This window comes from Eubalaena glacialis, chromosome 19 (genome assembly GCF_028564815.1).
Source record: "Eubalaena glacialis isolate mEubGla1 chromosome 19, mEubGla1.1.hap2.+ XY, whole genome shotgun sequence".
NCBI lineage: Eukaryota > Metazoa > Chordata > Mammalia > Artiodactyla > Balaenidae > Eubalaena > Eubalaena glacialis.
The window spans coordinates 3518802-3540383 of record NC_083734.1 but is presented as its reverse complement, the minus strand read 5'-3'; the positions used below and the strand labels follow the sequence as shown (position 1 = coordinate 3540383).

The window sequence follows — 21582 nt, the reverse complement described above, 5'->3', positions numbered from 1 at the left end:
TATTCAAATGAGTCCAAGACTTACTTATGCTTTTACTATTGCCCTGAATGGCTTGCCCCATTTCCTGTATACTTAAGTCCTATTTTTAAAGACCAGCTCAAAAGAAAAGCTCTTTGGAGAAGTTTCCTTAATCCAACTCCCTGAAAGGAGAATTGACGCTTTTCCCCATTTTGAGTCCATAGTCTTTTCTCTGTCAATTACAGCTTTCATTATGTTATATCACAAGTTATTAACTTCCTGTTTTTCTGGTTAGAATAAATCAGGAAGGTGGGTAATGTTTAGTCCGTACATTTTTTAAATGAGTTGGGGATTTTAAAAATAATTTAAAAAATTACAAGAGAAAACAATTTAAACAGAAAGTTGGATTCAGAGGAAATAATGAAAGACAACAATGAAGATACTGAGTTTTAGTATGTGTCAAGGGCGTGGTCTTATATTTTTTATTTAAAAAAATTTTGATTTCTGGTCCCAACCTACTAAAAAATAAGGAGAAATTTATTAAAGAATCCTGTGTACCTATAATACTTTGTAAATAAAATCCAGGCATCTTGTAACAAATATTGCTTATAATTTGATTCCGATAGTTGTAATATGAAACATAAATAAAATTAAAAGCAAACAAAAAAATGAGGCCATTACTTGCATATATTTGCAGTTAATATCCTTAATAGCACAAACTGAGAAGAAAAGTGCTTAGATTGAAGTTCTCAATATTTATGAAAAATGGTTTAATCTTACTGGCAACAAAAGATTTTGAAGGAAAAAAATGTTAGTCAAATCAAGAAATATTATACATAAAGAGATTATTTGTAATAGAGATAACCTGGGGGGGGAAAACCCTAAATATATGTATAATAAGGGATGACTAACTAAATTAAGGTTTATCTGTATGAAACCATTTAAAAGGCTATATATCTAGTTCTTATTAACATAGGTAAATATTTAAAATATAAGTTTCAGAAGGACATGGTCCTAACCTAGCTTGTTTTCAGTTTTATTCCTAGGGCAGAGAATAAGTCCTGGCAGACAGACTTCTTTTAATTAAAAACTTTTTTTTATGAAGACTTTTTTTTAAAGAGCAGTTTTAGGTTCACAGCAAAATTGAGGGGAAGGTACAGAGAGTTTCCATAAACTCCCTGTCCTCACACACGTACAGCCTCCCCCATTATCAGCATCTCCCACCAGATGGTACACTTGTTACAATCGATGAACCTACACTGACACATAATAATTATCCAAAGTCCATGGTTTACATTAGGGTTCACTCCTGGTCTTGTACATTCTATGGGCTTGGACAACTGTATAATGACATGCATCCATCATTATATTGTACCATACAGAGTATTTTCACTGCCCTAAGAATCCTCTCTGCTCTGTCTATACATCCTTCCTCTCATCCCAACCCCTGATCCCCACTGATCTTTTTACTGTCTCCATAGTTTTGCCTTTTCCAGATTGTCACATAGTTGGAATCACACAGTACAAAGCCTTTACAGATTGGCTTCTATCACTTAGTAATATGCATTTAAGATTCTTCCTTTTCATGGCTTGATAGCTCATTTCTTTTTGCCTCTAATATTCCATTGTCTGGATGGACCACAGTTTATTTATCCACTCACCTACTGAAGGGCATCTTGGTTGCTTCCAAGTTTTGTCAATTATGAATAAAGCTTCTGTAAACATCTGTGTGCAGGTTTTTGTGTGAACATGTTTTCAGTTCCTCTGGGTAAATACCAAGGAGGGCTATTGCTGGATGGTTTGGTAAGAGTATGTTTAGGTTTGTAAGAGACTAACTACCAAACTAACTGCCTTACAAAGTGGCTGAACCATTTTGCGTTCCCACCAACAATGAATGAGAGAGTTCCTTTGCTCCACATCCTCACCAGCATTTGCTGTTGTCAGTGTTCCGGATTTTGGCCATTTTAATAGTGAGTAGTGCACAGAAATCTTTAATAAATATTTGAGAAATTAATGAAAAGGTAATATTCGGTGAAAAATATAAAATCTTATAAAATGTGCTTATTGAGAAAAATCTGTAGAGAAAAAGAACTGGTACGAAACAACCAAATGGGAAAAGAGGTCACTGGGCATTTGTTAAAAACAGCTTTATTGAGGTATGATTTTTACATACCATAAAAATTCACCCATTATATATGTACACTTCAATTATTTCATTTATACAGCTGTGCAATTACCACCATAACCCAGTATCATGGTCAATTTCTGTTTTCTCATTCCATCTTTTCTGTATGGTAAAGAAGGACTTAATTCCTTGAAAGGCCCCAGTGAAAGCTGGGTGGAGATGAACTCTAAAATGACCTATCAGATTATTTTCTAGTCTAATGATCTCTCTCTTCAATTTGATACATGCATCTTTCTAGCACCAAGTGGACTGAAGGGCTGATCAGGCATGACACAGCCCACATTCTGTTTGGTCGTTATTCTTGGCCCTCCTGGAAATGAAAAGGTTCCACAGGATACTGATTACAGTCGCACTTCCCAACGCGGATGTAGGTACTGAATGGAAGCAAATGTGAGCTCCCGGGTCCTGCTAGCGGAGAGCGGAGCTCGCACGCTGCCCACGCCTCCCTACGCACCTGGGAAGCCTGCCCTACAGCCCTCAGGCTGGGGCCACCGATTCTCGGTGAAGCGCCCGGAGAAGGGACCTCCAGTGTATTCACCTGGCTCCCTACGACAGAGACCCCCTCCGGGAAGAAGTCGACCGAGACAGGTTGGCGCCTAAATGCCTTCCCAGCCCCGGCTCCCCGCGCCCCGCCTACAGCTTCCTACCTGAGGAGAAGCAGAGCAGGGACACCTGGTGCCGCAGGCGGGCCAAGCCTAGAACGGTGGGAGCAAAGAACATGGCTTCATCGTCGGGGTGCGCGGTCACCAACAGAGTCCGGCTTCCGGCTCCCGGCAGGCCAGCCTGCTCCGGACTCTTCATTCGCTCCCAGGAGTCCCAAACCCAGAGGAAGCCGCATGCCAGGACCGCCGCCGCCACACACAGCAGCAGACCCACCACGTCCATGCCCTGAGGAGGCACTGCGCCTGCGCAGGAGGGAAGGCGGCCGCCGGGCCGGCTCCGGCGGGAAACCAGCGCTCGCGGAAACCGCGTTCCGAGTGGAAATCCGTCCGGTTGCGCTGCTCCAACGGCCGGAGGCTTTAAGCGTCGGGCTCTGTGCTCTGACACGGACGCCTCCCAGCCCCTCTTCACGGGCTCCCGCTACTTTACGCGGCCTTTACGAGCTCTCGTGCCCGCTCGGTTTCGGGGCTGAGCCGACCCCCTTGCCGTCCACACAGTACTTAAGGGGAGGCGTCTGAAAAGAACCCCCAACATCTTCAGTGCGAGTTCCTCCTGTCTTTACGTCACCATTTTATCACTCATTTCTTAAAACCCGGACTTTCTCGTAATTATCCGGGTGAACACCGACTTTGTTTCTCCTCCCTAATTCTGGGATGTGGAGTGGCGGCTTCTCTAACGGAAAAGTATGCGGTGGCGAGGCCCGTCCGGTCAGTTCCTTGGGAGCGTGAGGCCGAGAGCGCACTTGGCGGGCGCGGGGGCCCGGGCTCCTCGGAGGGGCCGGAGGGAGGGCCGGCATCACGGGCGGGTCGGCCTCGCGCGGCCTTTCAGGCAGGCCCTCTGCGAACGCAGCCTGAGCCCGGGAAGCAGCTGCGCGGGTGGCTGCGCGCCCCCCGGGCCCCCGCTTCCCTCCCGCCCTCAGCCCGGGCTCTCAGGCCCGGGGCACGGCCTCGCGTCCTTCCCTTTCCCACGCCCGCGGGGAGTCCCGCGCGCGATGGCAGCGCCCTGGGTCCGCCGCCGGGCCGAGGGGGTACGCCAGGGGGCCGGGAAGCTCGGCCAGCGAAGGGAGTCGGCCTCCCAGCCTCCGGAAGGAGGAGGAGCCGGAGCAGCCTCAGCCGCAGCCGCCGGGCCGGCGGGTGGGGGGGGGCGGAGGAGAGGGGTTGAATCAAGATGGCGGCCGAGGTGGCGAAGCAGCAGCGGCGGCGGCGGCGGCGGCGACTGGAGTGAGCGCCCGGCTCGCCGCGCCGACCAGGGCCCGGGCAGGGCCGCGCGCGGGGCCGCGTCCTGCCCCTCAGGCCCGGAGCCGCGTCGGCCGCCGCGCTTCGTCCGCTCCAGGTGAGTAGGCCCGGCGCCCTCAGTCCGGCCTCCGGGCCCCCGCTAGCCCGGGGCCGCCGAGGGCTCCGGGGCACCGGCTGCGGGGGAGGCTTTCCGGCCGGCGAGGGGCGTCGCGGGCCCGGCGGCTCGGGACCCGCCCAGCCGCCGGCCTCTTGCCCTCGGCGGCCGGGGCGAGCCGGGCGCGGCGGGGAGCGGGGCCGGGCGAGCGGGGGAGGCTCATGGAGTTTGGAGGAAGAATGGGCTGCGGCCGGGCCGGGGCGCTCAGGGTGTCCTGCGGGGAGCGGGCTGCGGGGCCCGAGGCGGGCGCGGGCCGGGGCCGCGGGTGGGGCCGGCGCAGGTGGCGGCCTGCTCTCCCTCCGGGGCGGAGTTGGTGGCTGCCCGGGAGTGTGCAAGAGGTCAGGGCGGGTGACAGCGGTGGACAAGTGCCTGAAGAGCAAACTAGTTCACCTTTGCGACCAAACCACTTGGGGTGTAATGGCGAAGGGAGGGCGGGGGAGACGGTGGAGATCGGAACCCGGTACCTTCTGCCTTTTACCGTTGCTGTTTAATGTGAATTCTCTTTTGGGGGGAGGAGGGATTCGAGAAACTGTAATTGAGAAGTCAGTCTTAGTGGCGAGGAGACTGAATTCTTCGAATTAGCCGGATTAGGTATAGTCGTGTATTAAAGGTGTGGGTGGGAATAGGTGATATTTGTGAAAAGTGTTTGCTCCAAGTGTCAGTTTTCTTTTACCGATGTTGCATGCTACAGTGCCGCTTCTCCAGAGTTACCCTTGGAGAGTAGAGGTGTGGGTAATTCTAATCTTTGGGATTAGTGTTTTCACCTGCATCAGATTTGCTTCCCCAAGTATATCCTAATTGTACTGAAATTTACATTCCTTGCGAGCACCTTGGTGAGGCGGTGACGGGACGCGGAACGTGGCGTAAAGAGCAACAGGCCTGGGATTTTAAAATGCCTACAAATATTCATTCATTCGTTCAACATGTCGTGATCAATAACTGCTGCTGATTGGTCACATGTGACTCTCTCTTGGATAACTGAAGAGTTGATGGCATTATTTAATTTTTAATAGTTTTTGAAAATGTTTTGATGTATCTTTTCATAAAGATATTTATTGGCAGAACTAACTTGCCCGGTCTCAGGAGCAGACCAATTTTAGAATATTATTTAGACATGGGTGAAGATTACAGAAGAAATAAGCAAGTTGTTGCAGAAAGAAACATTGTCTTTATTTTCTCATTCTGTTAAAATCCAGTGGAGGTTTATTTATTTATTTTAATATTTATAGTACACAGTTGCTTTGCCTTGCTTTAAGCACACCTGTTAATGGAAATCAAGGTTAACACACACACATGTATATAAATAATATGCACATACATACATAAGGATGTGATTACTTGCAGTACCAAAATACTCTTTCCTTTTACAAAAGGCTTGCCATATGTTGGACTCCTACCCCAGAGAAAATATAATACAAAGAGTCCTGATTCCTCCTTTAACTGTGTCATTTTGGAACATGATCAGTCTTTCTCTGCTTGTTTCCTCATCTATGATAGCAGGAGAACATCTGCTCTCCTAGGTTGCTGCTGTGAGCCTAAAAGAGCTGTTATGAAATTGCTTTACAGAGATTGAAAAGGTTATATTTCTGTGCCAGAGTAACAGCTCCCTCTTCTCTCCTGAAATGCTTTAGCTGCACATCTCCTCTCATGGCATTTACCCTTTCTACCTTGTATTTAGGTACGTACCTGTTTTATCTCTTATTGAGGGCGGAATGGAGCCTTCTCTGACTTTTATCTTGGAGGCAATGCCTAGGATATTGACACTGCAAATGTTTATTGAACGAATAAACATTGTATTCTAAGTAGTGAAATGTGTTCGCATTACAGGTTACCAAATACACCTGCTAACCTGCTGTGACATATTTATATAGCTGTGATTCTCTCCATGACCTATGAGGAATACATTTTAAAAAAAATTTATTTATTTATTTATTTATGGCTGCATTGATTGGGTCTTTGTTGTTGCGCGCGGGCTTTCTCTAGTTGCGGCGAGCCGGGTGGCTACTCTTCGTTGCGGTGCGCGGGCTTCTCATTGCGGTGGCTTCTCTTGTTGTGGAGCACGGGCTCTAGGCGCACGGGCTTCAGTAGTTGTGGCTCACGGGCTCAGTAGCTGTGGCTCGCGGGCTCTAGAGCGCAGGCTCAGTAGTTGTGGCGCACGGGCTTTGTTGCCCCGCGGCATGTGGGATCTTCCTGGACCAGGGCTCGAACCCGTGTGGCCTGCATTGGCAGGCGGATTCTTAACCACTGCGCCACCAGGGAAGCCCAGGAATAAATATTTTTTAACTGGGTGTCTTGTTGGATTTAATCATATAGTAAAACTTAAGAATTTGCCCTGCCCACATAATTTTTTAAAAAAGCACAGAATGCTCAAAATTAACTATCTTTGAGTTTGAGTAAAATTTGTTCCAAGGCCAAGCATATTTGGATTAATCAAGTTTTTTTTAAGCTTTTTTTTTTTTTTTTTGTAAATTTTGTGAAGTGGGAGATTGTCTTGCCATTGTTATCTGCAGGAGAAAAGCAGAGGCCTTTCAATATGCCAGGGACTGATGTAGGTAAATGTCAGGCTATTTGTTACTCAGGTTTTTTGTGTCTGTTTTGTTGTTCAGTTTTAACTGTATTTTGTGACCTGTCTTAATTGCAATTTCAAATTCTTAACTGATGCCTGAGAATGGTAGAGATCTCAAATACTTAGTTACTTCCTTGTGTTCATTTACTTCAGAGACTGGATTTTACTGGAATACGGTACAAAGGTTGTCAGAATTTATTATGTCTGGACTTATCTGTTGGTGTGTAGTTCATTCACTTGTTCAACCAGTGTGGCATGCTGTATGTTTACGGCATGTTACTAAATTCTATAAAAGTATAAAGTTGATCAGATCAGTTACATGCACAAAGAACTCAGTCTGTAGATTGATACTTTGTCCTTTTCAGGTTTAATGTTGCAAAAGTACATTTAGATAGAATATTATTATTATGTTTCCTCCTAGGAGCCATGCATCCCCACAGCCTCATACTCCTTGACAGTCAGGTCTAGAGCTGCCCATTCCAGCCTCCTCTGACTTTAAGCCCAGCTTCTCCTGATCAGTCCAGCTCCAGGTGACTTGGCGTCTCCTGTCATGCTGCCCTGTCCCTTTAATTGTATTATTGATCTAGTATTTTTATTTTATGGCTGTTTAATTTCCCCGGTATTTATGGCCTATTTTCCCCCAACTAAATTGTGAGGATCTCTGAAGAGCAAAGGTCTCACACTTCTTTGAGTTTCTTAGCGCACCTGGTTTGAAGCCGTGCCCGTATTGCTGCTCAAAAAAGTTTGAGAAGTCTATCTTAATAAATAGCAATTTAATAAAGAGTATCAAATCTTGTGTTAGATACCCCTAAAAAAAAAAAGAAAGAAAACATTGGTTTTCTATCAGGACTCCTTAGGAGTATTGAAAAGCTATGAAAGCTTCTGTCATGTAGCAATAACTGTATGTAGAGCATCTGTTTTTTATTTTGGTATTATTGTGGTGGTGGTTTTCCTTGAACATTTTTACTGTTCTACCATTTTTTTCTACCCCAGAAGCTTGTAAGCTTGTGTGGTCAAAATATTACTTGGATATTACTTGGACTGTTTTCAGATACAACATTTTTTTGGGGGGGAGGGGCTCCTCTTTGCATGTGAAAATGAGACCATACAAAGCCATGAGAATGTTCCTGGGGAGCTCTTCAGTTTGATTCTTCCATGTGTGCTGCTGTTACTTTTATTTAATAATAATCTCAAAGACAAATCTAAATTGGTTAAAATAAAATGCTCATAATTTATAGAGTTACAGAATGTAGAGTCATGTAGATTATCTAGTCTTACTTGTTTTACTGGTGAATAAACTGAGGGTCACTGAATTGAAGGGGTCTGGCCTAAATTGTTACTGTTGGCCAGTAGCAGAATCCAGTCTTCTGCCTTCCAGGGTAGCTCCTTCTGGGACACCATATAATCCATGGGATGAGTCAATGTGATGATTGACTACTACTTAAAACAAAAATTGGGGTGGGTGGGGACTGAGTGGTCAGTCACTCAGCTTAGATATTGAATGTAGGTACTTCCCTAACTTTACATTTCTGCAGTGAAAATATAGCTTGAAAAAAATTGGTATTGATCTACATTAGTAACATGATCACCAGGAATTATTTGTCTCATTTTTTTTTTAAATTTTTATTTATTTATTTATTTATGGCTGTGTTGGGTCTTCGTTTCTGTGCGAGGGCTTTCTCTAGTTGTGGCAAGCGGGGGCCACTCTTCATCGCGGTGCGCGGGCCTCTCACTATCGCGGTCTCTCTTGTTGCGGAGCACAGGCTCCAGACGCGCAGGCTCAGTAATTGTGGCTCACGGGCCTAGTTGCTCCGCGGCATGTGGGATCTTCCCAGACCAGGGCTCGAACCCGCGTCCCCTGCATTGGCAGGCAGATTCTCAACCACTGCGCCACCAGGGAACCCCCTATTTGTCTCATTTTTAATCTGCTATGATGACTGTCTTCTTAAACAGAAATGTCTTTAAGGTTATCTGGACCTACTGATGTTTCATGGAATTTAAGTGTTACAGTGATGGAAATTTTATTATGCCAATGGTTAGGTACCTCTGAGATACAAATAGATAGGTTAAATTATTTTATATATTAGTTATTGCTTCACTTACTCTCAAACTTCTGGACTTTTTTTTAAAGTGTGAGAAACTTCAATTGTTATATGAAAGCTTAGATAAATAGCGTAAACATGAACTATCTTTTTAACGCCATGTTGAAAAACTAATATATAATGTTAGTTTTCGATAGGTACTCATGCCATAAAATTTATTTTAAAGGAAAAGGCATAGTATTCTTTTTAAACTAATGTCCTCACATGAATACTGAAGCATGGCATGTGTGTTTTTAAATAAATTTTATTTATTTTTTAATTTATATTTGGCTGCGTTGGGTCTTCGTTGCTGCGCGTGGGCTTTCTCTAGTTGCCGCGCGCGGGGGCTACTCTTCATTGCGGTGCGCGGGCTTCTCACTGCGGTGGCTTCTCATTGCGGAGCATGGGCTCTAGGCTTGCGGGCTCAGTAGTTGTGGCACACGGGCTCAGTAGTTGTGGCTCGCGGGCTCTAGAGCGCAGGCTCAGTAGTTGTGGCGCACGGGCTTAGCTGCTCTGCGGCACGTGGGATCTTCCTGGACCAGGGCTCGAAACCATGTCCCCTGCATTGGCAGGCGGATTCTTAATCACTGTGCCACCAGGGAAGTCCCATGGCATGTTTTTTTATTCCACTTGGGCTGTTAAATAATATGCCTCTTTTGTGTTGCATTAAGAAGAGTTGTTTTTTCCCATTCTGTGTTCTTTTCTGGAATGCTATTTCCCTACCTTACTTTTCCAAACTCCACCGCACCTACATACTGCCTATTTTTTGAGGGGTTTTGAGCACATATCACTTCATCCAGGAAGTCAGTCTCCTCCTCCTCCCTCTTCTCTGAAGAAAGTGTTTTATGGTCTGGAAATTCTTAATGCCTAACTTACGCCTCTGCTATAACGTCATAGTTATTTATGTGCATGCCCGTTTAGTCCCCACTAGACCATAAGCCCATTGTGGGCATGTCTGTGTCTCAGTTATTTTTGATCCTTCCCCTGCCCCCACTCCCAGAATAACACTCTGTCCCCAGGAATGGTGTAGTAGAAATTTGTTGAATGCATAAAAAGCAGTCCAGCTGCTGGAGTTACTTGGTGCAGCTGTGGAAGCCAACGGATACACATGTGGGAACTTGATGATGAATAGTTTTTGGAAATAAAAAAACAGGTAGAAATTCACCAGTGTCAGTGAGATAAAATATCTGTTATCAGTGAATTATTAAAGCATTTCTTTAAAAAAGTATTTCTCTCAGTTTACTGGGATTTTTGGGAGAAAGAGAAAGTAAGCGCAGAATCAGTTCATCTCAGATTATTTGTATTTCCAGGTAATATTAGAACAAAAATAGGTTAATTTATATATGCAGGGAACTTTGGAGTTCAGTGCTAGGGAAAAAATGTGAGTTAGGAATAGTTGGTTTATAGGATTATTATAAAATCCCTTTGAAGGGATTCCTTTGAAAGAATAGTACTTGATTAGTTTTATATCAAAAATTAAATTTTTGAGTAGATTAGTCAAGAACAAAGGAAGAGAAAAGTTAAGATTACCAAATTATTTTGATCCCTGCCCCCCGCCGGCAGTTTCTACTTGAGGAATAAAGTTTGGGGTGTTTTTCTGGTTTTTTTTCTTCGTTACACATAAACTGAAATTAAACCAGAATAAATTGAGGTTACATTTTTTTAGGAAAATTTGACTAAGTTGTTAGGAGGGTCACCTTTATGGTTAGAGATTGCCTCCCCCCCCCATACTTTATTTAACTGATAGGCTCTTGACATTTTTGTTGTCATACACAGTTTAGCATCAGAGTAATCTGTTTTCGGCAGTTCATTTCCCTTGGCAGTAGCACAGGGATTTGTATAATTTTGAAATGTTTTAAGTAGTAATCATCATGCCTTTGAATTCCTGTTCAAAGACATTTAACTTTGTACTACTTTTGATTAAGTTCTTTTAATTTAGTTTTGAATAACGATAACTTTTAAGTATTTGGAATGAAACCAAAACTTGTGCTTTCTAGGAGTTAACAGCCTAAAATATACACAGTGTAAATATACCAGAAGTAAGGAGTGTGTAGTCCATTAACTGAGTGTGTGTGTGTGTGTTTGTGTGTGAGTGTGAGAGAATGGGGTGGGGTGGGAGGAGCGAAGGGGGGAGGGCATAAACTGAGCAGGAGGGGAGGGGTGGAAGAAGTTACTCTATATTTACACAAAACCATTTTAATGAGTGAAGGGGGATATGTTATTTTGAAATCTTTACTTGTCTTTTATTTATTATAAGTAATACATTATTTTACAGAAGTGCAATATGGAAGTATATAAAGAAATTGAAAGCACCACTTCCTAGATGTAATTTGCTAAGTGTTGTGTATTCGTTCAGGTTTTTTTTTTTTTTCTGTGTGTATGTAGTTTTCTGTATTATGGGACCATGATATGCTGTTCTTGTGTATACTGCTGTTCCATGTTGGTATTTTTAGAGCTACTTCTGTCATTAACAGCTACATAGTATTCCACTTATAAAAAGAAAACACTATAATTTGTTTAATCAGTTTCCGGCCAGTAGTGTTTTGTCAGAAAAACAAAGCTGTAGTGAATTATTTGTGTGTGTGTATGTATGTGTATTTATTTTGTATATTTATGCAAGCAGCTTTGTAGCATAGATTTCTAAAGTAGTGTTGCAGATATATGAATAGTGTAGATTTGGATGGATATTGTCACAGTGTATGGGTATGCCCCAGACCCTGGCCAGCACTGGATATTACACATTAAAGTATTTTGCCAACTTAAGAAGTGGAAAAAGGACTTCCCTGGTGGCACAGTGGTTAAGAATCTGCCTGCCAGTGCAGGGGACACGGGTTTGATCCCTGGACCAGGAAGATCCCACATGCCGGGGAGCAGCTAAGCCTGTGCGCCACAACTACTGAGCCTGCGCTCTGGAGCCCGTGAGCCACAACTGCTGAAGCCCGAGCGCCTAGAGCCCGTGCTCCGCAACAAGAGAAGTCACCGCAATGAGAAGACCGCGTACCGCAACGAAGAGTAGCCCCCGATCTCTGCAAGTAGAGGAAGCCCACGCACAGCAACGAAGACCCAATACGGCCAAAAAATAAATAAATTAAAAAAAAAAAGTGGAAAAAAAAAAAGTGATTCTAATTGGCCTTTATCAATTGCTACTGACGCTGAACATTTTTTAATGAAGGGAGTTGTATTTCTTTTAGAAATTATCTGCTTTTGTTCTTTGGTTATTTTTTGATGGGATTATTGGTGTTTTTCAGATTGATTTGAAGATCTGTTTACATATTAGGGTATTCACTTTTTACGTATGTGCACATCCCCCTACCCCCCAGCTGTTCTTTTGTAGTATTATGTAGTCAGATATATCCAACTGGGACTGTGCTGGCTATGTGACCTTGGGCAGATTACTTAACCTCTCTAAGCCTTAATTTCCTTATTTGTAGAATGGAAATGGAGATAATGTAAATAACATTTAGCATAGTGGCTGGCACACGGTAAGTAAAAATTCTAAATGTTAGCTGTTTTCATTGTTGGTCTATATATGGCTTCTGGGTTTCATGCTCTGCTTAGACCTTCCTTAGTCTAAAATTTAAAATATTCATCCATCTATTAAACTGAAAAAGCAAAGTGAGTTTTAAATTTATTTATTTATGGCTGTGTTGGGTCTTCGTTTCTGTGCGAGGGCTTTCTCTAGTTGTGGCAAGCGGGGGCCACTCTTCATCGCGGTGCGCGGGCCTCTCACTATCGCGGCCTCTCTTGTTGTGGAGCACAGGCTCCAGACGCGCAGGCTCAGTAATTGTGGCTCACAGGCCCAGTTGCTCCGCGGCATGTGGGATCTTCCCAGACCAGGGCTCGAACCCGTGTCCCCTGCATTGGCAGGCAGATTCTCAACCACTGCGCCACCAGGGAAGCCCCCTACTGCTTGTTTTAAAGGGGAAAAATAGTGTGTACATATTTGCTTTTATATCATAGAATATTTCTGAAACAAAACCTAAGAAACTGGTATTCCTTGTTGCTTGCTGTAGGATGGAGAACTGAGAGGCACATGAGTGAGAGACTTGATTGTATACCTTGATTGTATTTTTTTTTTTTTTTTTTTTGGCTCTGTTGGGTGTTTGTTGCTGTGTGCAGCCTTTCTCTAGCTGCTGAGAGCAGGGGCTACTCTTCGTTGCGGTGCGCTGGCTTTTCATTGCGGTGGCTTCTCTTGTTGCGGAGCATGGGCTCTAGGCACTCGGGCTTCAGTAGTTGTGGCACGTGGGTTCAGTAGTTGTGGCTTGCAGGCTCAAGAGCGCAGGCTCAGTAGTTGTAGTGCATGGGCTTAGTTGCTCTGCGGCATGTGGGATCTTCCTGGACCAGGGCTCGAACCCGTGTCCCCTGCATTGGCAGGCAGATTCTTAACCAGTGTGCCACCAGGGAAGTCCCTTGATTGTATTTTTAAAACAAAGAAGTCTTTAGATTTTAATTTTTTTATTGTTTCTTCTTTTTTTTTTTTGCTTTGCCTTTCTTCCTTTTCCTTTTTTTAAACTTCTAATTTTTGGGGTCCATCTGGAATTCATTCCTAGTATAGGACATCAGGTAGACATATATTTTGGGGGGATAGAGGTGTGTATGTTTTTTCCCCTGAAGTAACCAGTTGTGTCAGCACCATTTGGTGAATAATCCAGCCTTTGCCCCAGTTAGCAGATTTGCACCTTTTATCAATTTACTAAATATGTTTGGCACTGTTTCTAATCTGTTATGTTTTCTTGATATATGTTATCATATCCTTTAAATTACTATTGTTTTATAATTTTAATACTGGTAGGGTTAGTCATCTGTTCATTACTCTTTTTTTTTTTTTCAGACTTTGGCAATTCTGGTCTATGTATTCTTCTGGATGAACTTCAGAATCATTCTGTGAGGTTCAAAAAGAAATCTTGCTGAGATTTTTATCGGAAATACTGAATAGTGATTGGCACTATTGAATTCATAGGTTAATTTTAGGAAAATTGACACCTTTGTGTACTTCCTATCCTTTTGTTCAAACAGACTTTTACGTTCTTCAGTAGATTTTCAAACTTTCCTTCAAATAAGTTCTGCACATTTCTTGTTTCTTTTGTCCAACAAATATAGTAGGGAATCACACAGGGAGTTTATATTCTAGTGGGGGAAGACAGTATAAGTAAAACAAATGACTGCATTTCAGATTATGATTAATCTGTAGAAGAACAAAAAGGGTAACTGGAGGGTGGCTGGGAAAGGCCCTTCTGAGAAGATGGCATTTGAACTGAGACCTAATTTTGAGGAGTCCTCAGCCCCAAGGGTGAGCCAGGAAGAGCATTCCAGGCAGAGAGTAAAGAAGGACAAAGGCCTGAGGCAAGGAAGGGCCTGGCCCTGGGTGAGGGAGCTGGAAGGAAGCTCCTTGTGGCCTCCTGAGCAGTAGGGGGGTGGGGGGGGTGGGGGGGCAGGAGGGAGCTCCTGGGCCACAGTGAGGAGTTCAGATTCTGTTTGAAGTGCGTGGCAGCTCCTGAAGAGTCTTGAGCAGAAGAGTGATGTGTTCTGATTTATGGTTTAAAAAACATTTGGCTTTTTGAGTGGAGAAAGTATTGAAGTGGGAAGTCCAATTAGGAGTTTCTTGCAGCAAGAGATGAGGATGGGGGTAGTCAAGATGGAGAAGCATGGGAGGCTTGGGGGCGGGGCATGGAAGGAAGGCTAGGACTTGCTGTTGGAATGGGTGTGTTGAGAGCTAAGAACTGTTCGGTGCTGGGGAGGCCATGTGTGGAAAGAAGAGATGGTCCCTGCCCTCACAGGTCTCTGATGGTTTTGTTTATTATTATTATTATTATTTTTGTATAGAATTCAGTACCTTTTAAGTCAGTTGCTTTTTTTCTACTTTATTTTGGTATATACCATAGAAGTAGAGTCTGTTCATTAGACTTGTTTTATTTTGCTTCCTAACCTTTAGCAGCCTCTCTTAGCAGGTCAAAGGGGAGGCAGCAAAACATTATCTTTAAGATAGCTCTGAGCTAAAAAAATTGCCTTGAAGAAGTTACTGAGCCTCTCCAAAGCCTTACTTAGGGGTAATAGTAGAACTAGTGGTTTAGGTGAGCTCGTGCACACCATGCTCTTAGTACACTGCCGGGGATGTAGCAAAGGCTCAATAAATGGTGACTTTTTGTTATTCTCCTTAGGTATTGTCATGTCTATTAATCCCAAGCATCCAAAGTTAAAAATTTTCTGATCTCAATACCCTATTCTTTGTTTGTGTTGATGGAGGAGAGGGTTGGTAAATAATTGTCCTTTTTTTTTTTTTTTTTTTTTTTTAAAGTCTTTATTGAATTTGTTGCAGTATTGCCTCTGTTTCACGCTTTGGTTGTTTGGCTGCGAGGCATGCAGGATCCCAGCTCCCCGACCAGGGATCAGACCCGCACCCCCCGCACTGGAAGGCGAAGTCCCAACCACTGGACCGCCAGGGGAGTCCCAATAGTTGTCCATTTTCACTTTGAAATGTATTCATTCTTATAGCTGGAGTGAATATTGCTCGATTTAGAGAGTTAGGTCAGTACAGTGCCGCTGTGCCACAGGGTTCTCAGTCGGCTGCCTGCTGCCGCTGTCTTTGGAAACGTCTCCTTTCTCACCTTAGGTAGGGATAGAGTAGTGTTGTTGTTTTCACTCAAGAATTATTTATTGAATGTCTGTATTCTTAGATTAATCAAGTGATTATGCCCATATTAATGTGTTCCTTTCACTGTCATACTTTATCGGGGGTAGGGTAATCTAAAATGTCTTTTTCTTTAGCACCCCTTAATCTGTCTTCTAAGTGAGATGTCAGAAGAGGCCACAAATAAAATACCTTGTTAATGACATTCCCCCAGAGTGACTCCTCCCCGCCCCGCAAAGGGAAGAATGCTTTAGATTATTTTACAGGAGAAATTCTGTTCCAGTTTAGCACCACTCTGATCTCATACAAATTACAGAATTCACTTGGATGGTTCTAGCCTCTGTCTCCTCTCCTGGAGGCTGGACCCCGAGATAGGCTCAGATGGGCTTTCTCCAAACCTTCGCCAACCGAGAGACTCTTAGGTGGTTGGGATATCCCAGGGGGTGGTCCTTAGCCTCTCCCTGCCTCCTGGGCTTTTGGAGTTGGACTAGAGCTGAACTGCTTTGTGAGAATTAGTGAGACCCGATTTGCCTCAGTTTAGTGTCCAGTGTTTGGCACCTGCAGTGTCATAGAGGCCATTCCCCTATGCCATACTTTTGTATCGAAAAGTATTATTTGATAGTTTAAAAGAAAATTGAATTGTGTCCTTTTCCTGCTTTGGTGAAATGTGGACTTCACCTCTGTTGTGACCCTTGGTGGAGTCATTCTTGCTCATCTAAAGAGGCGTCTGTAGTCCTTCCACAGCGAAGTATATTTTTAGCTCTTTTTCCAAGACAGCTTAGGCCACCTTGAAAACCTATCCAAGTACATTTTGATTATGCAAAGATTGTAGGCCAAAAGCCAGGAGTTCCTGGGGAGAAAGGATTTGTTTTTTTTGTTTTTTTGGTGTTTTTTTTTTTTTTTTTTAGCATTGCATTTGAAATTTTGTTTTGCAAGATAAGTTTCCTGTTGAGTAAATTTGTGTGTGAGTATGTGTGTCTTTATTATGTTCATATGGGAAGATTCAAAGAGAAATTTAAATAGACTGATTTCATTTTACTGTATTTTATTATCTGTTTGCAAAACGTTGGAGGCTAGTTCTGAGTTTATCTCCAAAATTCAGATAAAATGTGTGCTCGTCACTTACAACAATGACATCTGGTTTTAGTATATTATTTTCATCCTAGAATACAATTATGTATGTTTATGATACGAGGTTGTTGCACATAAAACCTTGACCAGGTTTCTTAAACATTTCACAGAATTTTTATAGTCCATGAGTCAAGCATGTAACTGTGAGTTAATGAGTTTTGGAGCTATGAACTGAACTTAAAATTGGAAACTGCCATTTAAGGTTTTCCCTTCCCCTTCAGCCTCCACTTTAAACCGATTCTTTTACTTCAGTTGTTTTCAAACTGTCAAGTGTTCTGTGGAGGTGTCTTGGTGAGCCAGGACTGGAGTGAGGGTCGGAGGCAGGACGGGGATGGGGAGGGGGCTGAAAAGACAGATTTAGGTTCCCCGTTCTCCCTGAATCAGAGTATTGTGTATTTTATACATTTGGCTTCCATGTAAGATGTTTGAGGAAAGAAAGAGCGCTGGTTAAACAAAGGTGTGAACTGTTGTGGTGTGTCTCGTGGGTAAGTTTTGAGGAAGGAGGTCGTAGTGGGCTCCAAGCTGCAGTTCTTGTCACCAGAGGTAGGGCCCGCTCTGACCAATAAATTTGTATCCCAGTAAGGGCTAATCTCTAGTTTTGCTGATGTTTTGTTACCACCTGTGGTGGGCTGATAGTAACTATCTTTAATTTATTTTTAAGATAATTCAAATTAAACGTCACTAAAATCACATGAGAAAACTGGGACATCATGAAGGATTGGTTATGATAAAAGGGAAACACGGACAAATCATTTGACTTGTATTTGAGTGACATTGAATGTACATGTTGAACTCAGGACTCATCATTGCTGAAAATGAAAATAAAACAACTCGAAAACAACACTGTACTCTATAGATTTCTCATCATGTAGGCCACTGATGGAAAAAAATTTGGATGACCTTGAGCTAAGATCTTTCCTTTTGCCTCTCCATTCCATTTATAGCTTTATTTACTTAGGATGTCTGAGTTGGGAGGAGAGCTCAGAGACAGATCACCTAAGCATTTCTTAGGGATGCAGATCAGAATTACTTGGAAAATGTATAAAATATTTGTGAACATTCATACAGTGAAATACATTACAGCAGTAGAAAGAATGAAGAAGCTCTTTATGGACTCATGAAAATGATTGTCAAGATGTATTAAGATGTTAAGTAATAAAAGCAAGATATAGAACAATATATTATCTACTCTGCTCCCATTTATGTAGGGGGCAAAGTGTGTGTGTGTGTGTGTGTGTGTGAAGGCTGTTTCTAAAGGATACTCCAGAAACTAGTAACTTTGGTTGCCTTTTGGGAGGAGAACTAAGTAGAGGCTGGGGACAGGGTGAAAAGGAGATTTTTCCCTCTTTATTCTGTGGTACTTTGAGAAACTCTTAAACCATATGTATAATATCTATTTCCAGAAACAAAAACAAAGCTCCCCCCTTTCCCCGCCCCCCCCCCGTTGACTTTTCCCTTTCCACTAGCAAGTGCAGGTGTGTAGAAAGGGAGCGCTGCCCAGGTGGTTTTTTTGTTTGTTTGTTTGTTTTGTTTTAATTAGGAAGGAATGGTTTATTTATTTTTTATTTATTTATTTATTTATTTTTGGGTGTGTTGGGTCTTCGTTTCTGTGCGAGGGCTTTCTCTAGTTGTGGCAAGCGGGGGCCACTCTTCATCGCGGTGCGCGGGCCTCTCACTATCGCGGCCTCTCTTGTTGTGAAGCACAGGCTCCAGACGCGCAGGCTCAGTAGTTGTGGCTCGCGGGCCCATTTGCTCCGCGGCATGTGGGATCTTCCCAGACCAGGGCTTGAGCCCGTGTCCCCTGCACTGGCAGGCAGATTCTCAACCACTGCGCCACCAGGGAAGCCAGGAATGGTTTATTTTTATTCATTTATTTATTTTTAAAATTTATTTTATTTATTTATTTTTGGCTGTGTTGGGTCTCTTTTGCTTTGCTCAGGCTTTCTCTAGTTGCGACGAGCAGTGGCTTCTTATTGCAGAGCACGGGTCTAGGCGTGCGGGCTTCAGTAGTTGTGGCGTGTGAGCTCAGTAGTTGTGGCTCGTGGGCTCTAGAGCGCAGGCTCAGTAGTTGTGGCGCACGGGCTTAGTTGCTCCGCAGCGTGTGGGATCTTCCTGGACCAGGGCTCGAACCCGTGTCCCCTGCCTTGGCAGGCGGATTCTTAACCACTGCGCCACCAGGGAAGCCCCTTGGTCGTTTTGATGGGTGGTCTCACTGCACATCTCAGCTCCTCAGAGTAGCTCACTACCTGCTGAGAAAGCTGCACAGCATCACAGAAAACACTAGCTTCTCCCATTTTTGCCGCTGACAACTTTGTGACATAGAGAAATTATTGAATTTCTCTGTGCTTCAGATTCCTGGTCTGTGAAAGCGCTGTTAGTTGGGCCTTGGCGGGGAGCAGGCAGGAAGCAGTCTGGGAGCCGCTGGCCCTCTTCTGACCCCTCCCCTGGATGCTGCTGGGACAGCAGGAACAGTGCAGTGAGTAGTAGTAAGGATGGTAACATTTTAGAAGTTGCTTTCTCTTAAGTTTTCTTTTAAGGTTAGATTGAATGACAGTTCTCTAGAAAATTTTATTTTCTAAACCTAGCTGTGTAGGAATTTGGATCAAGTTGGCGCACTGAATTTTGCTCTCTTCCCAAATCCTTAAGATGATGAAAAAGAAAAAAGAAAACTTAAGCCGTGTGTCAATAATACGTAGTATTGTTTTCTGTATTTCGAACATATGTATCATTCTGCAAGTTGTTTTCACTAAACTTTACTTTTTTTGAGGTTTATATGTATTGAAATATAGCTCTAGTTTATTCATTGTAACTGCTGTATAGTATTTTATCATGAATATGGAATTTAGGCCGTCTTCAAATTTGCCTATTGCACTGCTGCAATAAATATCCTTTTGTATGTACATGAGAGTTTCTCTAGGGTATATCCTGAAATTGCTGGGTTGTAATAAGAATGATTCACATTTCAGATCGGTGTGGAAAGGCAGACATGTTTAGTAAGGGTTTTGTTTGGATAATTAACTATCAAGTGGTAAAGAAAATACATCTAGACCCCTACCTTACCATTCTTTAGAAAAAAATTTAGATGATTAAGGAGTTAAATGTATTAAAAAACTTTAAGAAGTGTAAGAGGGGAAAGTAGAAGAATATTTGAAAATTTGGGGGGTAGAGAAGGTCTTCAGAAAGACAAAACAAGTTATGAATGCTGAAAGAAGATATTTGTTACATAAGGTCACACACCAGCAGAACCCCATGCAGTCTCCCCCACCCAGTCTCAGGCCTGGCCTCAGCCACCCTCTCCCTCACTCTCCCTCAGCATCCTTGCTTTGCCTTAGGGCTTCTCTAGTTTCTCTCCATGGAATGCTCTTGTCTTTTCAAGGCTTTGGCTCAAAAGTCATCTTAGAATATAATTTATTACCCAAACTGGGACCGTTTTGAGAAGGAAATGGAGCATAGTTAATAACTGCACTGGGATAGTAGTTGTAAATTGGATCTGTTTCAGGAAATCGGGGCATACGGTCATCTTAGCTGAGACTGGCTTTCTACCTGCCAGACATGTCTCCCTTTCCCTTCTCTCATCCTGTTTTATTTATAGCACTTTATCATAATATTTTATGGTCACTTATTGTCTGTGTCACCTCAAGATAAGATGCCAATCGTGGCCTCATTCTATGCCAGCATTTAGAGCTGTTGACACACAGTATATACTGCTCAGTAGATGTTAACTGAATACGTACATGATATTTCTGCCTTTGGCCTTGAAATCTTGTGAAGATGTGATAGACACATGAAAAATCGAGTAGTAGTGGTATATACAAATCATACTATATAAAACAAAATGTTCTTATTTATAAGAACTTTTTTTTGTGGCATGTTCTAAGTAAAATTTTTCATTAGCTAAATTTCTTAAAAAACAATTTTCTAAGCTCGTGTATTGGATATTTAGGACAATTCCTTGAGAAACATCCTCAGGCATTCATCTTTGGATATATCTGTATTGAATAACCAAATGAATTCCTAGAAGTGGAATTGCTGTGGTAGAGGATATGCATATTTTCAAGGCTCATGCTGTATAAATTGCCATTCTTCTTTAGAAAGCAATTTGTACCCATTTTACATACACACCAGTGATGTGTGAAACAGTACCTTTTTCTCTAAACCCTCACCAAACACTAAGCATTATTTTTTAATATTTTGCCAGTTTCTTTGTTTTACTTTTCTGTCATTATTGAAGTTGACTTCATTAATTTTATTTCCTTTGTTAATCCCATATTTCTGTCATGTCTTATATTTCTGTTGTGATCATTTTTTCTTATTGATTTGAAAGATACATATGTATATGTGTATTAGAATTTTGCTGTTGTGCTTTTTCTGGTTTGCGGTTTGCCATTTTAGGGTGTCTTTGTTTTACAGAAAGATAAGAAAAATTTTTTCTCTGTCAAAGATAACAATCTTGTTTGTGCTTTTGGGGGTTGTGCTTAGGAGGGTGTCCTCTGTCCCTCGTTTGTGTATGTGTTTCTGTTAGGTTTCTTGAAAGTCCTGCAAACGTTACCTGGTCTTTTGAAGGACCTCAGGTTGGAAATCACTTTGAGAATATCAGTGTCCTCAATTTTCTTGCCTTATCCTAAGCGTCAAGGAACAAATTAAAGGGACAAAAAGCTTTCTGGAGAGAGATTTAGGACAGAAACCTAAGACTGGATGCAGTAACTCTCTAATACTGTATTTCAGCAAAAAGATGTCTTTGCTTATAAGATACTGTTATTTACCTCTAAGATTAAAGGAAAAGTACTACTCATGAAACCATAAAATGCTAGTGATTGTGGGATGGATGTTGACTCCAGAGTTCTTAAGATATGAACATGTGGGTATTAGATTCATGGACTATGGAATATGTCAACTTGGACTGCAGCACAATTGTTTTTAAATCTTGTGGTTGCATTGTATAGTTTTTTTGCTTGTTTGATTTTGGCTAGGTAATTTTTTTAAA

The 21582-nt window shown here is 42.7% G+C and overlaps 2 protein-coding genes across 17 annotated transcripts in view; one reads left to right on the top strand and one right to left on the bottom strand.

Annotated features, from left to right (window-relative positions):
* Positions 1 to 3241, bottom strand: part of PIGL (phosphatidylinositol glycan anchor biosynthesis class L) — a 53473-nt gene extending 50232 nt beyond the window's left edge. Inside the window, exon 1 of one of the 2 annotated variants that reach the window (XM_061176744.1) lies at positions 2791 to 3241. In XM_061176744.1, the coding sequence (XP_061032727.1) occupies positions 2791 to 3028 (238 nt within the window). In that variant the 5' untranslated portion in view covers positions 3029 to 3241. The remainder of the gene's footprint in view (positions 1 to 2790) is intronic. The other variant, XM_061176743.1, reaches the window with a different exon arrangement.
* Positions 3236 to 21582, top strand: part of NCOR1 (nuclear receptor corepressor 1) — a 144697-nt gene continuing 126350 nt past the window's right edge. For 13 of the 15 annotated variants that reach the window (XM_061176730.1, XM_061176726.1, XM_061176732.1 and 10 more), the window contains exon 1: positions 3988 to 4135. The gene's annotated coding sequence lies outside the window, so the exon portion shown is untranslated. Of the gene's footprint in view, positions 3511 to 3982; positions 4136 to 21582 lie in introns of those variants that run through there. The other 2 variants (XM_061176720.1, XM_061176733.1) reach the window with 2 other exon arrangements.